The sequence below is a fragment of the Falco peregrinus genome, chromosome 5, assembly GCF_023634155.1.
Source record: "Falco peregrinus isolate bFalPer1 chromosome 5, bFalPer1.pri, whole genome shotgun sequence".
NCBI classification, from domain to species: Eukaryota; Metazoa; Chordata; class Aves; order Falconiformes; family Falconidae; genus Falco; species Falco peregrinus.
Window position 1 is genome coordinate 30,495,306 of NC_073725.1, and position 14,265 is coordinate 30,509,570.

Here is a 14,265-nt window from a genome sequence, read left to right on the forward strand (position 1 = left end):
AAATGCAGACCTGGGGAGAGCACAGATGATTATATGAGTGAGCAACAGCATTTGAATCGAAAGGTGAACAAGGAAGGGTATATGCCTTGCATACGCACAGCAACAACAAAGTCAATTAATTGCATAATGGGCAGGTTAAATAACAGGTCAAGGGAGACGGGTTCCTCCCTCTCTTCTGCTAGCACCACTCACTGCCTCACTTACTCTGCCACTTGGCTGCACGGCTTCCCCTTCACTCCAGACTGGGACTGGATTCTGCACATGGCATGATGCAACGAATGGAGAATCACACTGTGAAGCGTCGATCCAGATATCCTGGAGATGATGGCAGTGTTTGAAAAACCTAGTGGGTAGGGCGTTTGGGAAGAGAGAGAGGGATAGGGCTGGAACGGTACAATGCAAGAAAAGCCGAGTATGGCATTTTCTTTCCCTTATGAAAATAATAAACTGTCTTCCTTTATTCCTGGCTTTAGATCCAAAAAAAAAAACCAAACTTGCAAGGAAATCTGCACGACCTTGTTACTTTGATGTCATCACAGTTACCTAAGAAAGCAACTTTTTAAAAATACTAGGTTGTGCGCTTGAAAGACAGCTTAGACCAAGGATTTTGATGGGAAGTAGCTGGCTATGCTGTATGGTTCCCAGAGCAGGAACACGTAAGGTGCTTAAAATGGCATCTGCCAAACGTGGAGATGCGTAACACCTAATCTAGCTTAGTCTGTGGCAAGTGCCAGAACATGTCGTGAAGAAGAATTTCAGGAGAAAGCCTTCCGTGTTTCAGTCAGCGGGGTTTGATGCTGTCTCTGAAATACAAACATCTTTTATTACGGTACAAAAAATAGTTTTACCTTTTCTTAATAAAATATAGTCTTAAAATACTTTAAAAATTTAACTATACAATAAAGATTGGATTTTTTTTTTTACTTTTTTACTTTTTTACTATGTTAAATGAGACAGCTCTTGATGCACTATTTTCCTTGGCCAAATATGGACCAGCCAGTTGGATACTTCTCTTTCTTTTCTTCTGTTGTTGGAAGACATCCAACATTTGACATAGTGCAGGTAACTTTATAACATCACCAGGAATAAAACAAGAACCACACGGGAATCACTGGATTTTGGGGCCCACTGGTGAAGAGGCAGAAATTAAATACACTGGAAGATTTTGTTGTTCACTCTCTCCTGGTGTGACTTGCTCTGATGCAATTCATGTGCATGTGACAGATGCTCTCAGGAAAAAGTTAAGATTTCTGTCTCTACCGTGCAGTGGGGCTGGTCATGTGGAATAGATGCCTGAGAGCTCGTTTGTGGAAATAAGAAGCATCATTTTCAGTATCTGGTACAATGAAGCTGGCCTGTAGCTGCAGCCTCTCCATATGCAACTGTAACATGAGTACTCAGTAAGAGTAATAACATACTATAAAACAGATTATCAGTAAAAGCCATACAGTAGACTAGTATAAAAGTGGCTGAAATGTCACAGAAATGGAATGAATGGGGCAATTTAAATATCCCAAATGTTTTATATATCATTAACAAAAGCTACTGTTTCTGCTTAGAAACACGTTTTTGGGTCCATCACCTTTCAAATATCTATTGACCTAAGAATCAAAGCAGGAGAATGAGCTAAAACTCTCAGAATGCAGTTTTTAAAGTCAATGAGTTTCTGTATAGCCACCATAAAAATATGTGGGAAAAGAGAGTCCAATTCTTTTCTCTGGAGAGAAAACTTACGGGAATTAAATGTGTCAGACATCAAACTGATCTTTTGATTTTACAGTTTTCTGAAGCATAGGTAACACAAAACCACCAGCAACAAGCCCCCATGGGGGTGTGGTATTTCATGTGAGCTGCTAGACGCTATGATGTTACCTTCTCACTTACCTTTGCTCACCCTTCACAAGTCTCTCACTTCATATTTCATGCATCCTTTAACATATTTAGTGCCAGAAGATACTTCGTATTTCCTTTTCCCAGTTAAGACAAACACTTTCAATCTGAGATTAGTCTTGGAAAACAAGGGCAGCAAAGATTAATAAATAGAACACAATCAAGAGCAGTGAGGTCGGTCGTTAACAGCCTCAGCAAAGTCCATCTGAAGACAAGCCTGCTGCTGCTTTCCTTTCCTTCCCTGGCTTCAGAGCTGGAATGCAAAGTACGTCGAACTGAAGAGGGTTACGTCTGCAGTAACAACAGCTAGATCTTTAGTTTAGTGGTACCTAGCATGACTGGAGGGCCTTTGGACTTACTCCAAGCGGGAGTGCAACAACACCTTAACCCAGAGAGTTACAGTCCCCTTCATCCCCGGCAAGCACCCTTGTTCACTGCAGCTTCTCATTTAATAGACCCTAGACTAAAACCTTCTGTCTACAACCTCTCGTGAGGTTATGGAGATTCACACTGAACAAGAAAAGAAAAATGACAGAACCGAAAACCACCCCTAGCAACCACAGATAGATTATCCCAGCCTGACAGAAAATAAATGGCATCTGACACAGGGGATGGGATTGTCTAGACTTCGCATTTGGAAAGGAGCATTTTAAACGTCAGGAAACAAAGATCTGGTAAACAGAACCCAAGGGTATTCGTAAGAGTAGAACATTCTTCTTATTTCCCCTTTTCCTTGTCATATACAATACTAAGGTAAGGGAGCCTTGTCCTTTATGCTACATAATAAAACATCCTTCTTGAGTGTGCACAACCTTGTGCTTCTTGTGTGGTAAACATTACAATGGAGACGTCCCTCCCAATATCTCTGAAGTGCAAGTTCTCTCCAGTACTGGCAAGTAACAATCATAACAATCGCTGTTATGCTTTGCATTGCATTACAGGTTGGTTTTTTTTTAGTTTTTGAAGGTCTTATCTGCACCATGTATCTGGGCCAGTTCCAGCTGATGCAACTGATGTGGATCATGAGTTCATATATAAAAATTTCAGTTTTGCTCATAGGTGTCTCTCAGATGGACAATACATACAGGGAAAACAAGGATGGATGAAGATACATTTGACCAGCTCCTAGTACTGGATTCAATGGTTAAGAAGTAAGATAGGCTGTGAATTGATTTAGAAGATGTGAGCATATAAAAGCTTGGAATGCTTGATGAGTTTTTTTTTATTTTTTAATCAACGTAGGTGGAAGTAAACATTTATTAACATTTGGTCAAGTGTAGTGTAACTTGCATTTGTATTTTCATTGTTATTAATGGAGGTATGTAGAGATATACAGAAACCTTGAGACAGTTGTTTTTCTATTGCATACAGACTAGCAGTCCATTGGAAACAGAGGATGAAAGCATGAAGGTTAGATCTTAGAGGGCGGCAGTTCTTCATGCACAGCTTTTGTTAATCTTGATTTTTTTTGTTTGCTTGTTTTGTTTTCAAAAATAAAAACATGGGAAACCAAGATCAAATGATGGTGGACAGGAAAGGTGACATCATCAGCCAGATAAACACCAGAAGTGCCTGAACCCTCTCATTCAAGTCCAAAGGTGCTAGTTTCTTCAACAGCTGTCAGCAGCTTTTCATACAGCATAGAATACGAGGGGTAAGGTGGAAGATCCAAACGGTTGAAACATGTGTGTGCCCTGCAAAAGGAAAATATGTTACAGGTTAAGTTTAATCTAAATAACTTGAGAAAATAAGAACTGAGAAAACAAGTTCCTACTGAGACTCAAGACATTCAAGTTCACTCAAGAGATACAAAAAGAAATTCTAACTGTCAAATTCTGCCAAAACCTGAGGTACTGAAACATATGTGTACACAGACTTGAATATTTCAAACAGAAGACACAAGCTAGAGTATCAACATCATGTCATTTTCTGCTACACCTGCATTAGATGTTGCAGGGATCTTGATAGAGAAAAACACCGGAGGTCACTGAGGAGCTGGGCTCTAGGCCCTGACAGAGAGAAAATGCCACTACTATAATTTTGGTTGCTTTGAGTTTCTTTCCAAAAAAATGCAACTCGGCTGTATATCCAACATGAGCAGCTAGTAAGTTTTGCACCAGTGGACAAGCAGAATGGGATGAACTATAGTGACAGAATGGGCTCAGCCTGTGTTTATAGTGAGGCAGGGCTGACTGGAAAAAGACCATTCAGTGATGTGCTTCAGTGAAGAAGGAAGGTTGCTGAAAATGTTCCTCTAAGTCAGCTGTTAGCCATCTGCTGCAAGTCTGGCCTTTCAATGTTATTTATTTGTAGTCGCCAAAGCAATAGCAAAACATTTTGTGCAGAGCAAGCTGCCAACTTGATGACCCTGTCTTCCCCCAGTTCTACCATTGTATTTACCCCTAGTTGGCAGCACCTTCAAAAGAAGCTGTGGAACAGGTTCCACGCATGCCTCCACCTTGTTGCAGCTTTTCTAGCAGCAGCAATTAGACCCAGCTGCAGACTGCACTTCTGTGTGAGGCACTATACAAATGTGGAGGACAGAAACAGTCCCTACCCCAACAGGTCACGCATTTCAACTGACTGGAAAACCGTAAAGCTCATTGAACAAACAGGGGGCACACATTTTCATTAAAATTGTTTCTTTTTTTTCCAGTCAGCTTGGCATTTTACATGATGCTAGAAATATTTGTTTCCTCTTGCTTCCTCTGATAAATGTGAATTGACAAAACCCTGCAGAAGGAAATGTAGCCTCACTGGCTAACAATGTCTAAGCTTCTGGCCCCTCGTATTTTTAGAAGCTGTGAAGTTGTTTTACTTTTAGCTTTTCTGCCTCATACTTCAATGTTATTTCTTCAAAACTGAAGCTGAAGAGCTGTCTTGGAGAAGCTGTTTTGAAACGGTGGTAATCATCTCTTAGGCCACCCACGAAGTGAGAAAAGCATGACAGTGGGGGATGGGCTGGCCTGAAACTTGCAGATTCACAGGGAGAGTTTTATCAAGCACCAATGGTGAATCGCTAAAAGCAATCGGGCAACTGAAATAGCCAGAGGCTCGTAATCTTCCCTGCATCACAGATTTTCAATTAGGAGAGCTTTTACCATCCTTTTTCCCCTTCTGAATGAAGATTTGTTAGCTGGACACTGTCAGAGAGAGTGTTCAATAAACAGAATTTGCGGAAATGAGCTGGGAACACTCAAGTTAGTGAAAAAGGAACATTAATAAAGTCACTATTTAATACATCTCTTGAAATTAAACATGGCAGCTCATGTGTACTATCTCTGAGTAGCCCTGCACTGTTTATTGTTTATCTCGGCGATCTTTGGCAGTGTAAGTTGTTTCTACAACCCATTGCCAATATATATATAATAACTGGGAGTTAATTAACAGAAGGGTTCTTATTCCACTCAGAACATGTCTATTGTAGGCGAGACAGCACCACTCAGAGACAGCCAGTCTTGAGGAGCTCAGTTGCCTGGCTCCAAAACTGGAAGCAGCACAATCATTGTGGCTCAGGTGTGGATTCTGCTAACACAACTTTGCTGAAGCTAAAGTAATATCTCTGTATGGTACTTAACTATGGGACACTTAACTGTGTGAGACCATCACATCTCGGACATTCATGCAACCTATTGTGCGGTGCAGATATATCCACAGCCGCTGGCTCTGGTGTTTACTTTCTTGCAGACATTCATCTTGACTGATCATTAGCCAACTCACTTCATACTGGCTATGAAACAACCTTGCGATGCTGTTGACTTTTAGTCATCCTTGACCTACTCAAACTCAGAGAAAAGACCAATTCCTTTTCCTGTTATGAGGTTTACAGAAGTGGGCTCTTCTATAGGTCTCGAGGGTTTTATTCTAGCGAGAAACTATTACAAAGAAAGTAAAAGTTCACATATCTAGAAACACCGAAGCTTTTTGCCAAGCAACACCCTCACGTCCTCCAGTTCAACAACTTTATAGAAAAAAATCCTTTCACTCCAAAAAACATCATCAAATAAAAAATGAAAGCTAATTTACAGGAGTACTATGCAGGTTAGGTTTACACTTCTACCTATTTAAGGTACAAAATGCAATATATTGCTAAGGGCACAATGTGAGTTCAAATTCTGGTCTGTGAAACTGATGCGGATCTACTGCCACTCCAATGATGCCAGTGAAGCTCACTCAATCTTACAACAAGATAATTACGTGCAAAATTGTCTGGTACAGATTCAGCAATGGGCCTAATTGGTTCTTTGCTGCAAAGGTCACACACACGGTGCCTACTTGGGTAACTGAACATCACATTCTTCCTCACCTGAAATAAGAGAGAGGGTTGATTGGGACTCCTGAGTCAGTGTTCCCTCTCTCCTCAGTACTGCTCTGCATAGAGCCTTTGCCTCTTGCAACTGAAAGCTGAAACCTGTATTTTCCAAACCAGACTAAAGACAAACATGCTGTGTGACACTGCAGTGCACAGGGCAGTTAAGAGGCGAGGGTATTTTCCATAATGTCCATGGTTGCCTAACTCTGTGCGTTGCCCTCCGAAGGGGGTAAATTCCTCCTGAATGGTGTTGACCTCCTCCTCCTGATTCCAGTGAGAGTGGCCACAGTAAGCATAATCCAGGCGACACTTGCTGTATATACTGGGATGAAAACATTACACCAGCCGTGCAAGAAACTGTCATAGCAATGAGAAAAGTCTGTCTTGCCTTGACTAAGCCTCCTACCACATAAGTCTGCTGACATTCGAGAGGGTGTTCAGGGAGTGAGAGGTCTGGAATAAGAATTAGATTGCAAAGAGCTTTTATGGAAGGGATTCTGGCTTCTCTAGAAGAAAATGCAAGATAAAGTCATGTAAACCAACTCTGACCCTCACGTGCCCTCATTCTCCAGTAAGTAAAGCAGAAAATGGACCACTTAAAATTTCATTCTTCCTGGCAGTATGTCTTTATTGCTCAAAGTAGTTTTGGTGAGTCTGAACCTTTAATCTTGCTCACTGTTCACAGTGCTGTGCTATTTATTTTCTTTTAAGAATTCTCTCTTAATGTCATGAGTATAAACTTCTAAGATCTTTGCACTCTTCTTTGCTTTATCCCTTCCTTTAATCCCCATAACGATGAGAGTCCAAAAGCAGTAAGTGTGCACAGAACCCCCTCCCATCTTATTCATAGCTTGAACCTATCAACTGAAATAAGACTTGCATTCTGACATAACCATGCCTGTCAGGCAGAAACTGGGCACTTCTCCTTTTCACTTTGCTTTCTTTAGATGAACCCACAAACCCCTCTTTGATCAGCCTCAGGACCCACAGGTATCAACGGTTATTCCTTCTGTCTGTAAGAAGGAATGCTTATATGCTGTCTGGGAACCACTGCTTAATAGAGGAATGTAGATTTGTAGATGGTATTTCTGTTGTACGTGAGAAAAAAGGAAAGAGAAGAGGGATAGGGGAATAAGGAATAATAAAAGACAGCAAAGCACACACACTCAGTCCGCTGGGAAAGAAGGAAAAGAGAAGAAAAAAGTTCTTTGTAGTCACACACAATCTTTTTTTAATTGCTATGTGGGATACTGGGGTGATTAAATACTTGATCATCTAATAGAGAGGGATAGAATTATCTTACAGAAGATCAGATACTCCCTAGCACTGGTAATCTTTACCATACGTAACCTGCAGACAGTATGGTAGTAATCACTAATATTACTCTGCTGAATGAAAATCTCTTTTGATGAAAGAGTAGTTGCAGGTCAGCACTGTTGGAGAAAGTGACCTCATTGCTTCAAGTGTGATTATTTGAATCGCTGGGATATATGCTGAGATCCTCACTTAACTGACACTCAAACAGAAATAACCTCAGAGCTGACAGAGGAGTTTTGGCCAGGTGAGGAGCACAACCAGAAGACAGTGGCATTTGTAGGCTCTGCACCGTTTTGCCAGCTGAGGATTTAAGAAGAGGGAACTGGTGCCTCCTACAGCTATAGTAGAAAACACTGCTAGTTCTTCGCACAGTTTGCTTTGGGGCCAGAAGTTCTGCTCCCACAATACCAGATGAAGCTGCGTTATTCCAGCTAGAAAGCCAGTGTCTGTTCATTAATGTTTGGTGGGGAACAAACAGTAAGTTCTTGTGGAACTACTGCTAAAACTGGTTCCGTGTTAAATATCTGCATGACCCAGGAAAGGTGAAGAGAGGCGCCTATTTCAGAAGAGGCTACAGCTGGAAGAATTCTCCATCCATCCCTACCCAGGCAACCGTCACAAGAAGTAAAATACATAAGTCCTTTATGTTGGGACAGTCCTTGCACATTACATACGGAGAGTAAAACTCAACCTTGATGAACAAGTGGTTGCACCTGTTATTTCATATAACAAGCTACATCAGTTTGAAAGAAACCATACTGCAGATTTACACTGACAGATCTGCAAATCTCGCACATCTCTCTGAAACCTGCTTTAGGGTCATCATCTAGAGATCTGGGATTAGAGCAGCATCGCTGAGCTGTACAGTACTTTGACTTTCTAAAGTGTGTGGTCGGAAAGTAAATATAGATGGGAATAATGTGTCTGGTATGCATGCACGCTCCAGAAATAAACCACTGGTGTAATCTAACTCGTACTTGTCTTGGATGAACATATTACACCACCATTACCTTGTTGATGTAGAGGAATGAGTACTGATGAACAAGTCCACCAATTTACAATGAAGTTACTGTATTTTCAACCCTCCTGAAAAAGTCTTGCTTATCCTCAGTGCTTTCAAGAAGCACTCTAGGTGTTACATATTAGTGTTTATTCTTCTAAAAGTGTTACATTTTAGAAATTTGCACCAAGCCTTTTTTTCTGGGAGTGCCACACTGTTGTTGCAGGTGCCAAAGCATGTCTGGTTTAGGTATTATCACATCTCTGCTCACTATAAGCAAATGGCAGTGGCAGGGTCAATTGCCAGAGCGTAAGGAGAAGACGTAAGGGAGCGTTGCCTAACTTCTCCAGCCACCTGGAGCAGGAGCGAGAGAATACAGAGGGTCCTGGACTCTCCCGATAGAGCTAAAAGTTACCTTGATACTTTGTAAAGCAGCTGAAAACCCGAAGGCCAGACTAACCTACGCCCAGCGACCCACCATCTACCTGGACGTCAGGAAAGCCAAATGCATTAGCGTTATGCAAGCTTCCCTAACACCTCCTACAGCATTGGGCCAGGGCCTAAGAACTAAGCCCAGCAATTAAGAGATGCAATCCATACCTAAGCACATAAACGACTAAATCCTATGATTGCTAAGACACAAGAAAGCTGTTTTTTTCCCCAGGACTTTGAAAATGTGGCGCAAGCGTAACTCTCACTGTGAAATTGTAGGAATTGTTAGAGGGAGATGGGAATTTGTTGTTGTGGTTTCTTTTAAACAGCTAAAGTTAGTTACACTCATATTATAGCACAGGGGCCAAAAGGCCTACAGGATATGACATACAACTTTTTTTTAGCCTCTAAGTCTAAGTAAATATGTAAGTAAATCTAAATAAACACGAGCAATCTATAATCAGGCATTTTAAAAAAGTTTGAAATAACATTTATTTAGTTGCTTAACTAGGGATCTAGGGAGCCTCCAGGTTTAGCCTGTGTGTTTTATGCCTTTCTTGACACTGTGTATACTTGGCAGCACTCCATAATTTTATAAAAATGCAGGTAATAATTTACGGTGATTAAGCTGTGTTTATTCCCCATGAGCAAGTGTTGTTTCTTTTTCCCCTGGCTAAAATGAATGCAGAGCTCTAAGACTTCTAAAAGGTGCTAACAACTTTCACCTGGAAAGGAGGCCTCTTTCAGGGAGAGAAACAAGTCCGATGATCAGCAGACAAACATGAAGTTGTTAATGTGAGTATCTTGGGGCTAACTGAATCTAGGTCATAAGTAATGCCTAGGTTCACAAAGAAAGTTAAGCAGAGCAGAAAGAGGCCAATTATCTTTTCAGAACCTGATGGGTCAGTCTACCGTCCTCCCTTCTTGCCCCTTTCCGTCCCAGGAAGAGTGCAAAGAGAGCTCTGCAGACGTGCTGCACAAGTGTGTGACTTCCAGTTGCTGCCTGTCTCCGGGCAGGAATGCCCTTGGGAACCTCTGAAACCCTCGCAGAGAACCAGACTATGTGCATGCTGCAAAAGGAGGATCTGCACTACGCATAGCAAACTAGCACTCAGGCTTTCTTTCCACATTGCTGGCTTAAGCTCAGGGGGCATGAGTCATTTCACTGACTTTACATGTTTTCATCTGTTTTTAAATCTCAGTGCCTACGTCCCACTTTCATGTAGGCGCTAGTTCTCCATACTCTGTCTCTGTAGAGTCTCTGTGGTCAGTGGCCATAAATCAGAACGTACCAAGTGTGACTCAACAGAGCTATTTTAAAAGTCTGTGTCCAGGTGAGATGAATTGTGCCTTAAAAACACTTACTTCCCTTTTCCTGACTTCACAGGGAGTAAACAAGATGTCAGTTCTGCCCATCTGCTGATACAGTGCCCTGGTCCAGCTCCTGCATCTCCCCACTACATAAGCATGGGCTTAAGCAGGCTTGGACCAAGAAGGCGTCCATACTTGGACTTTCCTTCTCCAGAGGACTCTGGAGGTCTGCTCAAGTCTGTGTCTTATAGTATGCTTCTGGGCAAAGAACATGGATGGCACGTAACTAGAACACCGGACAAGTCTGTGAGAAGAGGTTTTTGCTCTGTGCCATGAAAGTAGCTTCCTTTGGACTGCAGCTGAAAGCAAATGGCAAGAGCAGGAAGCAAGCATCCTTTGGAGGGCAAATGCTACATAAAAGGGCCAAGCAGCCAAAGTATCTCAAAGGTAGTGAGATGTGGCCCCTTGAAAAATGCTCTGTAATCTCGATGAGGCAGAGCCTCATGGAACTGTAAGGACGTTTGAGAAAAGGTGACTTCCTTCAGAGAGGAAGGATGAGCACTGGTCATGGATGAAGTGCCGGAGCAGAACTCAAAGCTGGACGTATTGGTGGCTGTGCTGTGGCTCTCTTGCGTGGACTTAGGCAAGCCAGGCCACCCCTGTGTGCTCCAGTCCCTTTGTTCTGAAAGGGAAGATGACCCCTATGCTGGGAAGCACTGTGAAGTCTGATGACTCTGTATGACATCATGGCTCATTTGCTCCTAGCTGGCCAACCAAACTAGATGTAACAAACTGGGTATTATCACCACATAGTCTGAAGTCCCTTCAGTTAACTTCTTCAAGATGAAAAAGTGGAACCATCAGAGCAAATGCAGGGATTACACTCAGGTCTCCGGCCAAAACTCAGAGACAGATTCTGGCTTTCATAGCTCTGTAAACTCGTAAGCATTTTTACTAGTATTTTGCAAGTAAAGGGAACAGAATCAGCTGACAGGCTCCTGCTGGTCTGGATCTGTTCCAGAATTAAAATAAGAGAATTAGGTTTGGACCTATGGAAATCTTTATCTTAAACATTTCCCAGAATTCAAAGTAGTGTAAATTGAGCTGGCAAATCAAAAAGGCAGCAAGAGAAAACACTTTTCTCTGAATGTAATTTCAGAAAACCCACAACTGTTTTAAACCCACAAGCCACTTTGCTGTTTTAAGATGTCCTTACTGTATTTATTATCTTTCACTGGCAGAGAGATGCAACAAAGTACCAAGCTCACCCTTCTCACAGCACTTCTGGTTTTGTGTCCTAGCTGGGACATACCTTGGGAGGGAGGTTATTTTCCCCCATTTCTCTATACAGAAGCGCCGTAGCCCGTTGCTCCCTCGGAGAGCTGCAAAGCCCTCATAGGGTACGCTTGATGTTCCAGTGACAAATTGCAACAACCGGAGCCTCTGCTCATTGTTAAATCTCTCCACTGCTGCCCAGAACCACCGTATTACTATGTGTCCATCATGGTAACCTAAACCAAGAAGCAAGAGAGAGAAATTAAAATCATCCCCTCTAAGCGGGAAGTGTAACACCATGTATATTCCCACTAGCATGGGGCAGTAGATCTCCTACTGAAAACATCCTGACTTAACAATGTCTTGTTCTTGATGATCAGTAGGTCCCAGCCCCCATCTTGTCCCAGCTGTGAATACTATAATATTGCTAACTTATTTGAAACCCTAAAACTCAAATATATATTTGAGGTACATTGGCCTCTCACAAATCCCTTGGCAAGAACTGGGGTTATGTGCATGAGATCTAAAAGGCCAATTGAGATATGCCACACAGTGCGAGTCTTAACGACTTAACAATTTCTGGTTCCCAAATAAATTCTCTTTTGGATTGCAATAGTGTTCAACATATGGAGAGGAGTTTGCTCCCTGGCAAACTTCCCACCCAAGAGGCTCTGTGCTTGGTTTGTGTTAGTGAAAACCAGCATAAACCTGGGCTGAATCTGTTTCAATAGCTAAACAGAAAAAAGTAGTAGGAGAATAACTTCGGGGACCAGCTGTGCTTGTGGTAAGCTGTGTATTTCAAGGTAACACGAAAGCTGGGCAGTACGCAGCAAAAACTTAAACATTGCGTTTCAGGGCAGGAGATGTCAACCTCAGGGACTTTCCTTTTGTAGTGCAGAACTTGTGGATTTCACATTTATCCATCATCCAAGACAGCCTGGATAAATCATGTTGCTCAGTGTTTAAAGCAAAACCAGGCCAGGCAGTAGACAAGGGATAAAATCCGACCTGACATGGTTTAGGCTGAGGAGACAGTTAAGCAAGATCCGTATGTTGCTGAAGTGTAATGGGGAACCATGAAATTCACCTCTTGAATTCAGGTCCTCGCTGAAGCCAAGAGGACTTCATATACTACTTTCAGTGAGGCCAGGAGTTCATTCAGAGTCATCTAAGTAACTTTTAGATCTAATATCACAAATCCTTTTCAGTCCTTAATAGTCAGAAATCCTGTTAAGTCAGCGGGAACTGAGTGGGCAAAATCTGGATGGAAGTAGCAGAAGCAATTTCAGTATTATTACATCTGTTGATCCAAAACCGAGACCTTACTTATTCTATTTCATGAGTTATTCTTCCCAAAAACTTCCTGAACAGAACAGGGCATTTCCCTCAGGAAAGACAGACGGAAAAAATGGACAACATCTTGCATGTTTTAGACTGAAAACAGTCAGGATATTAGTAAGCATCAGCAGGCAGCTTACCTCCACGATATTCAGTGTTGTTACGCCAGTCATTGAGATCTATTTCTGCAGTGCCAGCTATAACCAGCTCCAGTTCTCTGGCATCAAAAACAGAGACAAGCCTGGAGTCCACAACCTGGAACAAAAACCCACTTGTAAGCACAGTTTCAGACTGGAAATAAAGCAGATGCAGCGTCTCATAAACCTATGGCTCTGATGGCCAGCTCTTTATTCTGATGACGTTTGCATGCTGACAGTTAACTTCCACTCCTCTGCTGATAAACATGCGCTCTTCTTCAGACAGTCTGCTGTTTTGAGCTGCAAACAGTGATGACACATGAGATTTGACGAGAATGAAACAATACAAGTGACAGGACATAATCTGTGCAGAACATTCGTCATTGTTACATTCATTCTGACAAGTGACTTTGATAGTCAAAGACTGGTACTGTACTATGGAGAATTTACTTTATATTTGTTTCACGTTGGAATTTGATTACAATTGTGTAGGAGTGCCCTCAGGTCTTCAGATGCTGAAGATGCAGCTGAGGTTCATTTCATTATGTGAAACCAAAAGCTTTAATGGCCTGAAGTATTCACAGGGAGAAAAAGCTAGTGAACCATATGCACACTTCGGTAAACTGTATGGAGTCACTTAGCCAACCCCTTTCTACAGCAAAGCGCTGACCAAGTCTATTCAGCTACAAAGCCACCCTCACTGGCTTCCACCCCCAGATACACTGGCTTCCACCAGTGTACGACTGGTTTCAGCCACCTGTTATCAATAGTATTCTGCACGTCCATTATCTGCTGCTTCATTTTCCAGGTTTCTTCCGGTTTTATTTCCCTCTGCAAGACAGCCCTGCACTTCTACCTATATGATACAGTTGCCAGGGCAAGATGCATGTTTGAGTACGATTAGTAAGGGGCAAGAATACGGGTTGGTCAGCAAAGCCACAGGTTTTCATCCAGTCTTTGGCAGTCCTTGTAGCGGCTCTCTCAGAAGGATGTGCTCGGATCCAGCTCTTCAGCAAAGATAAATGAGCAAAATCCAGGGACAACAACGAAACAGCATCCACGAACCAGCAAGGTAATAGCTGACTGTATCTCAGGACCAACTTTACCGAATGAGTACCTAAAGATACAGTGCATCACACCAGCTCCTCGCCAAAGCGTACAATTCTTCACAATCTTCTTCTGTATCACAGCAGGGTAAAACAAAATTTGCAAATGCCTCCTTCTCTTACTATGTGAATGGCAAGCAGTGTCTT

The 14,265-nt window shown here is 42.2% G+C and overlaps 1 protein-coding gene across 2 annotated transcripts in view; it reads right to left on the reverse strand.

Moving 5' to 3' along the window:
* Positions 1 to 3,094: 3,094 nt before the first annotated feature.
* HECW1 (HECT, C2 and WW domain containing E3 ubiquitin protein ligase 1) overlaps positions 3,095 to 14,265 on the reverse strand; it is a 258,037-nt gene continuing 246,866 nt past the window's right edge. For both annotated transcript variants that reach the window (XM_055806060.1, XM_055806061.1), the window contains 3 exons: positions 13,016 to 13,130; positions 11,575 to 11,773; positions 3,095 to 3,584 (listed from right to left, as the gene is read on the reverse strand). In XM_055806060.1, coding sequence (XP_055662035.1) covers positions 3,473 to 3,584; positions 11,575 to 11,773; positions 13,016 to 13,130 — 426 coding nt within the window. In that variant the 3' untranslated portion in view covers positions 3,095 to 3,472. The remainder of the gene's footprint in view (positions 3,585 to 11,574; positions 11,774 to 13,015; positions 13,131 to 14,265) is intronic.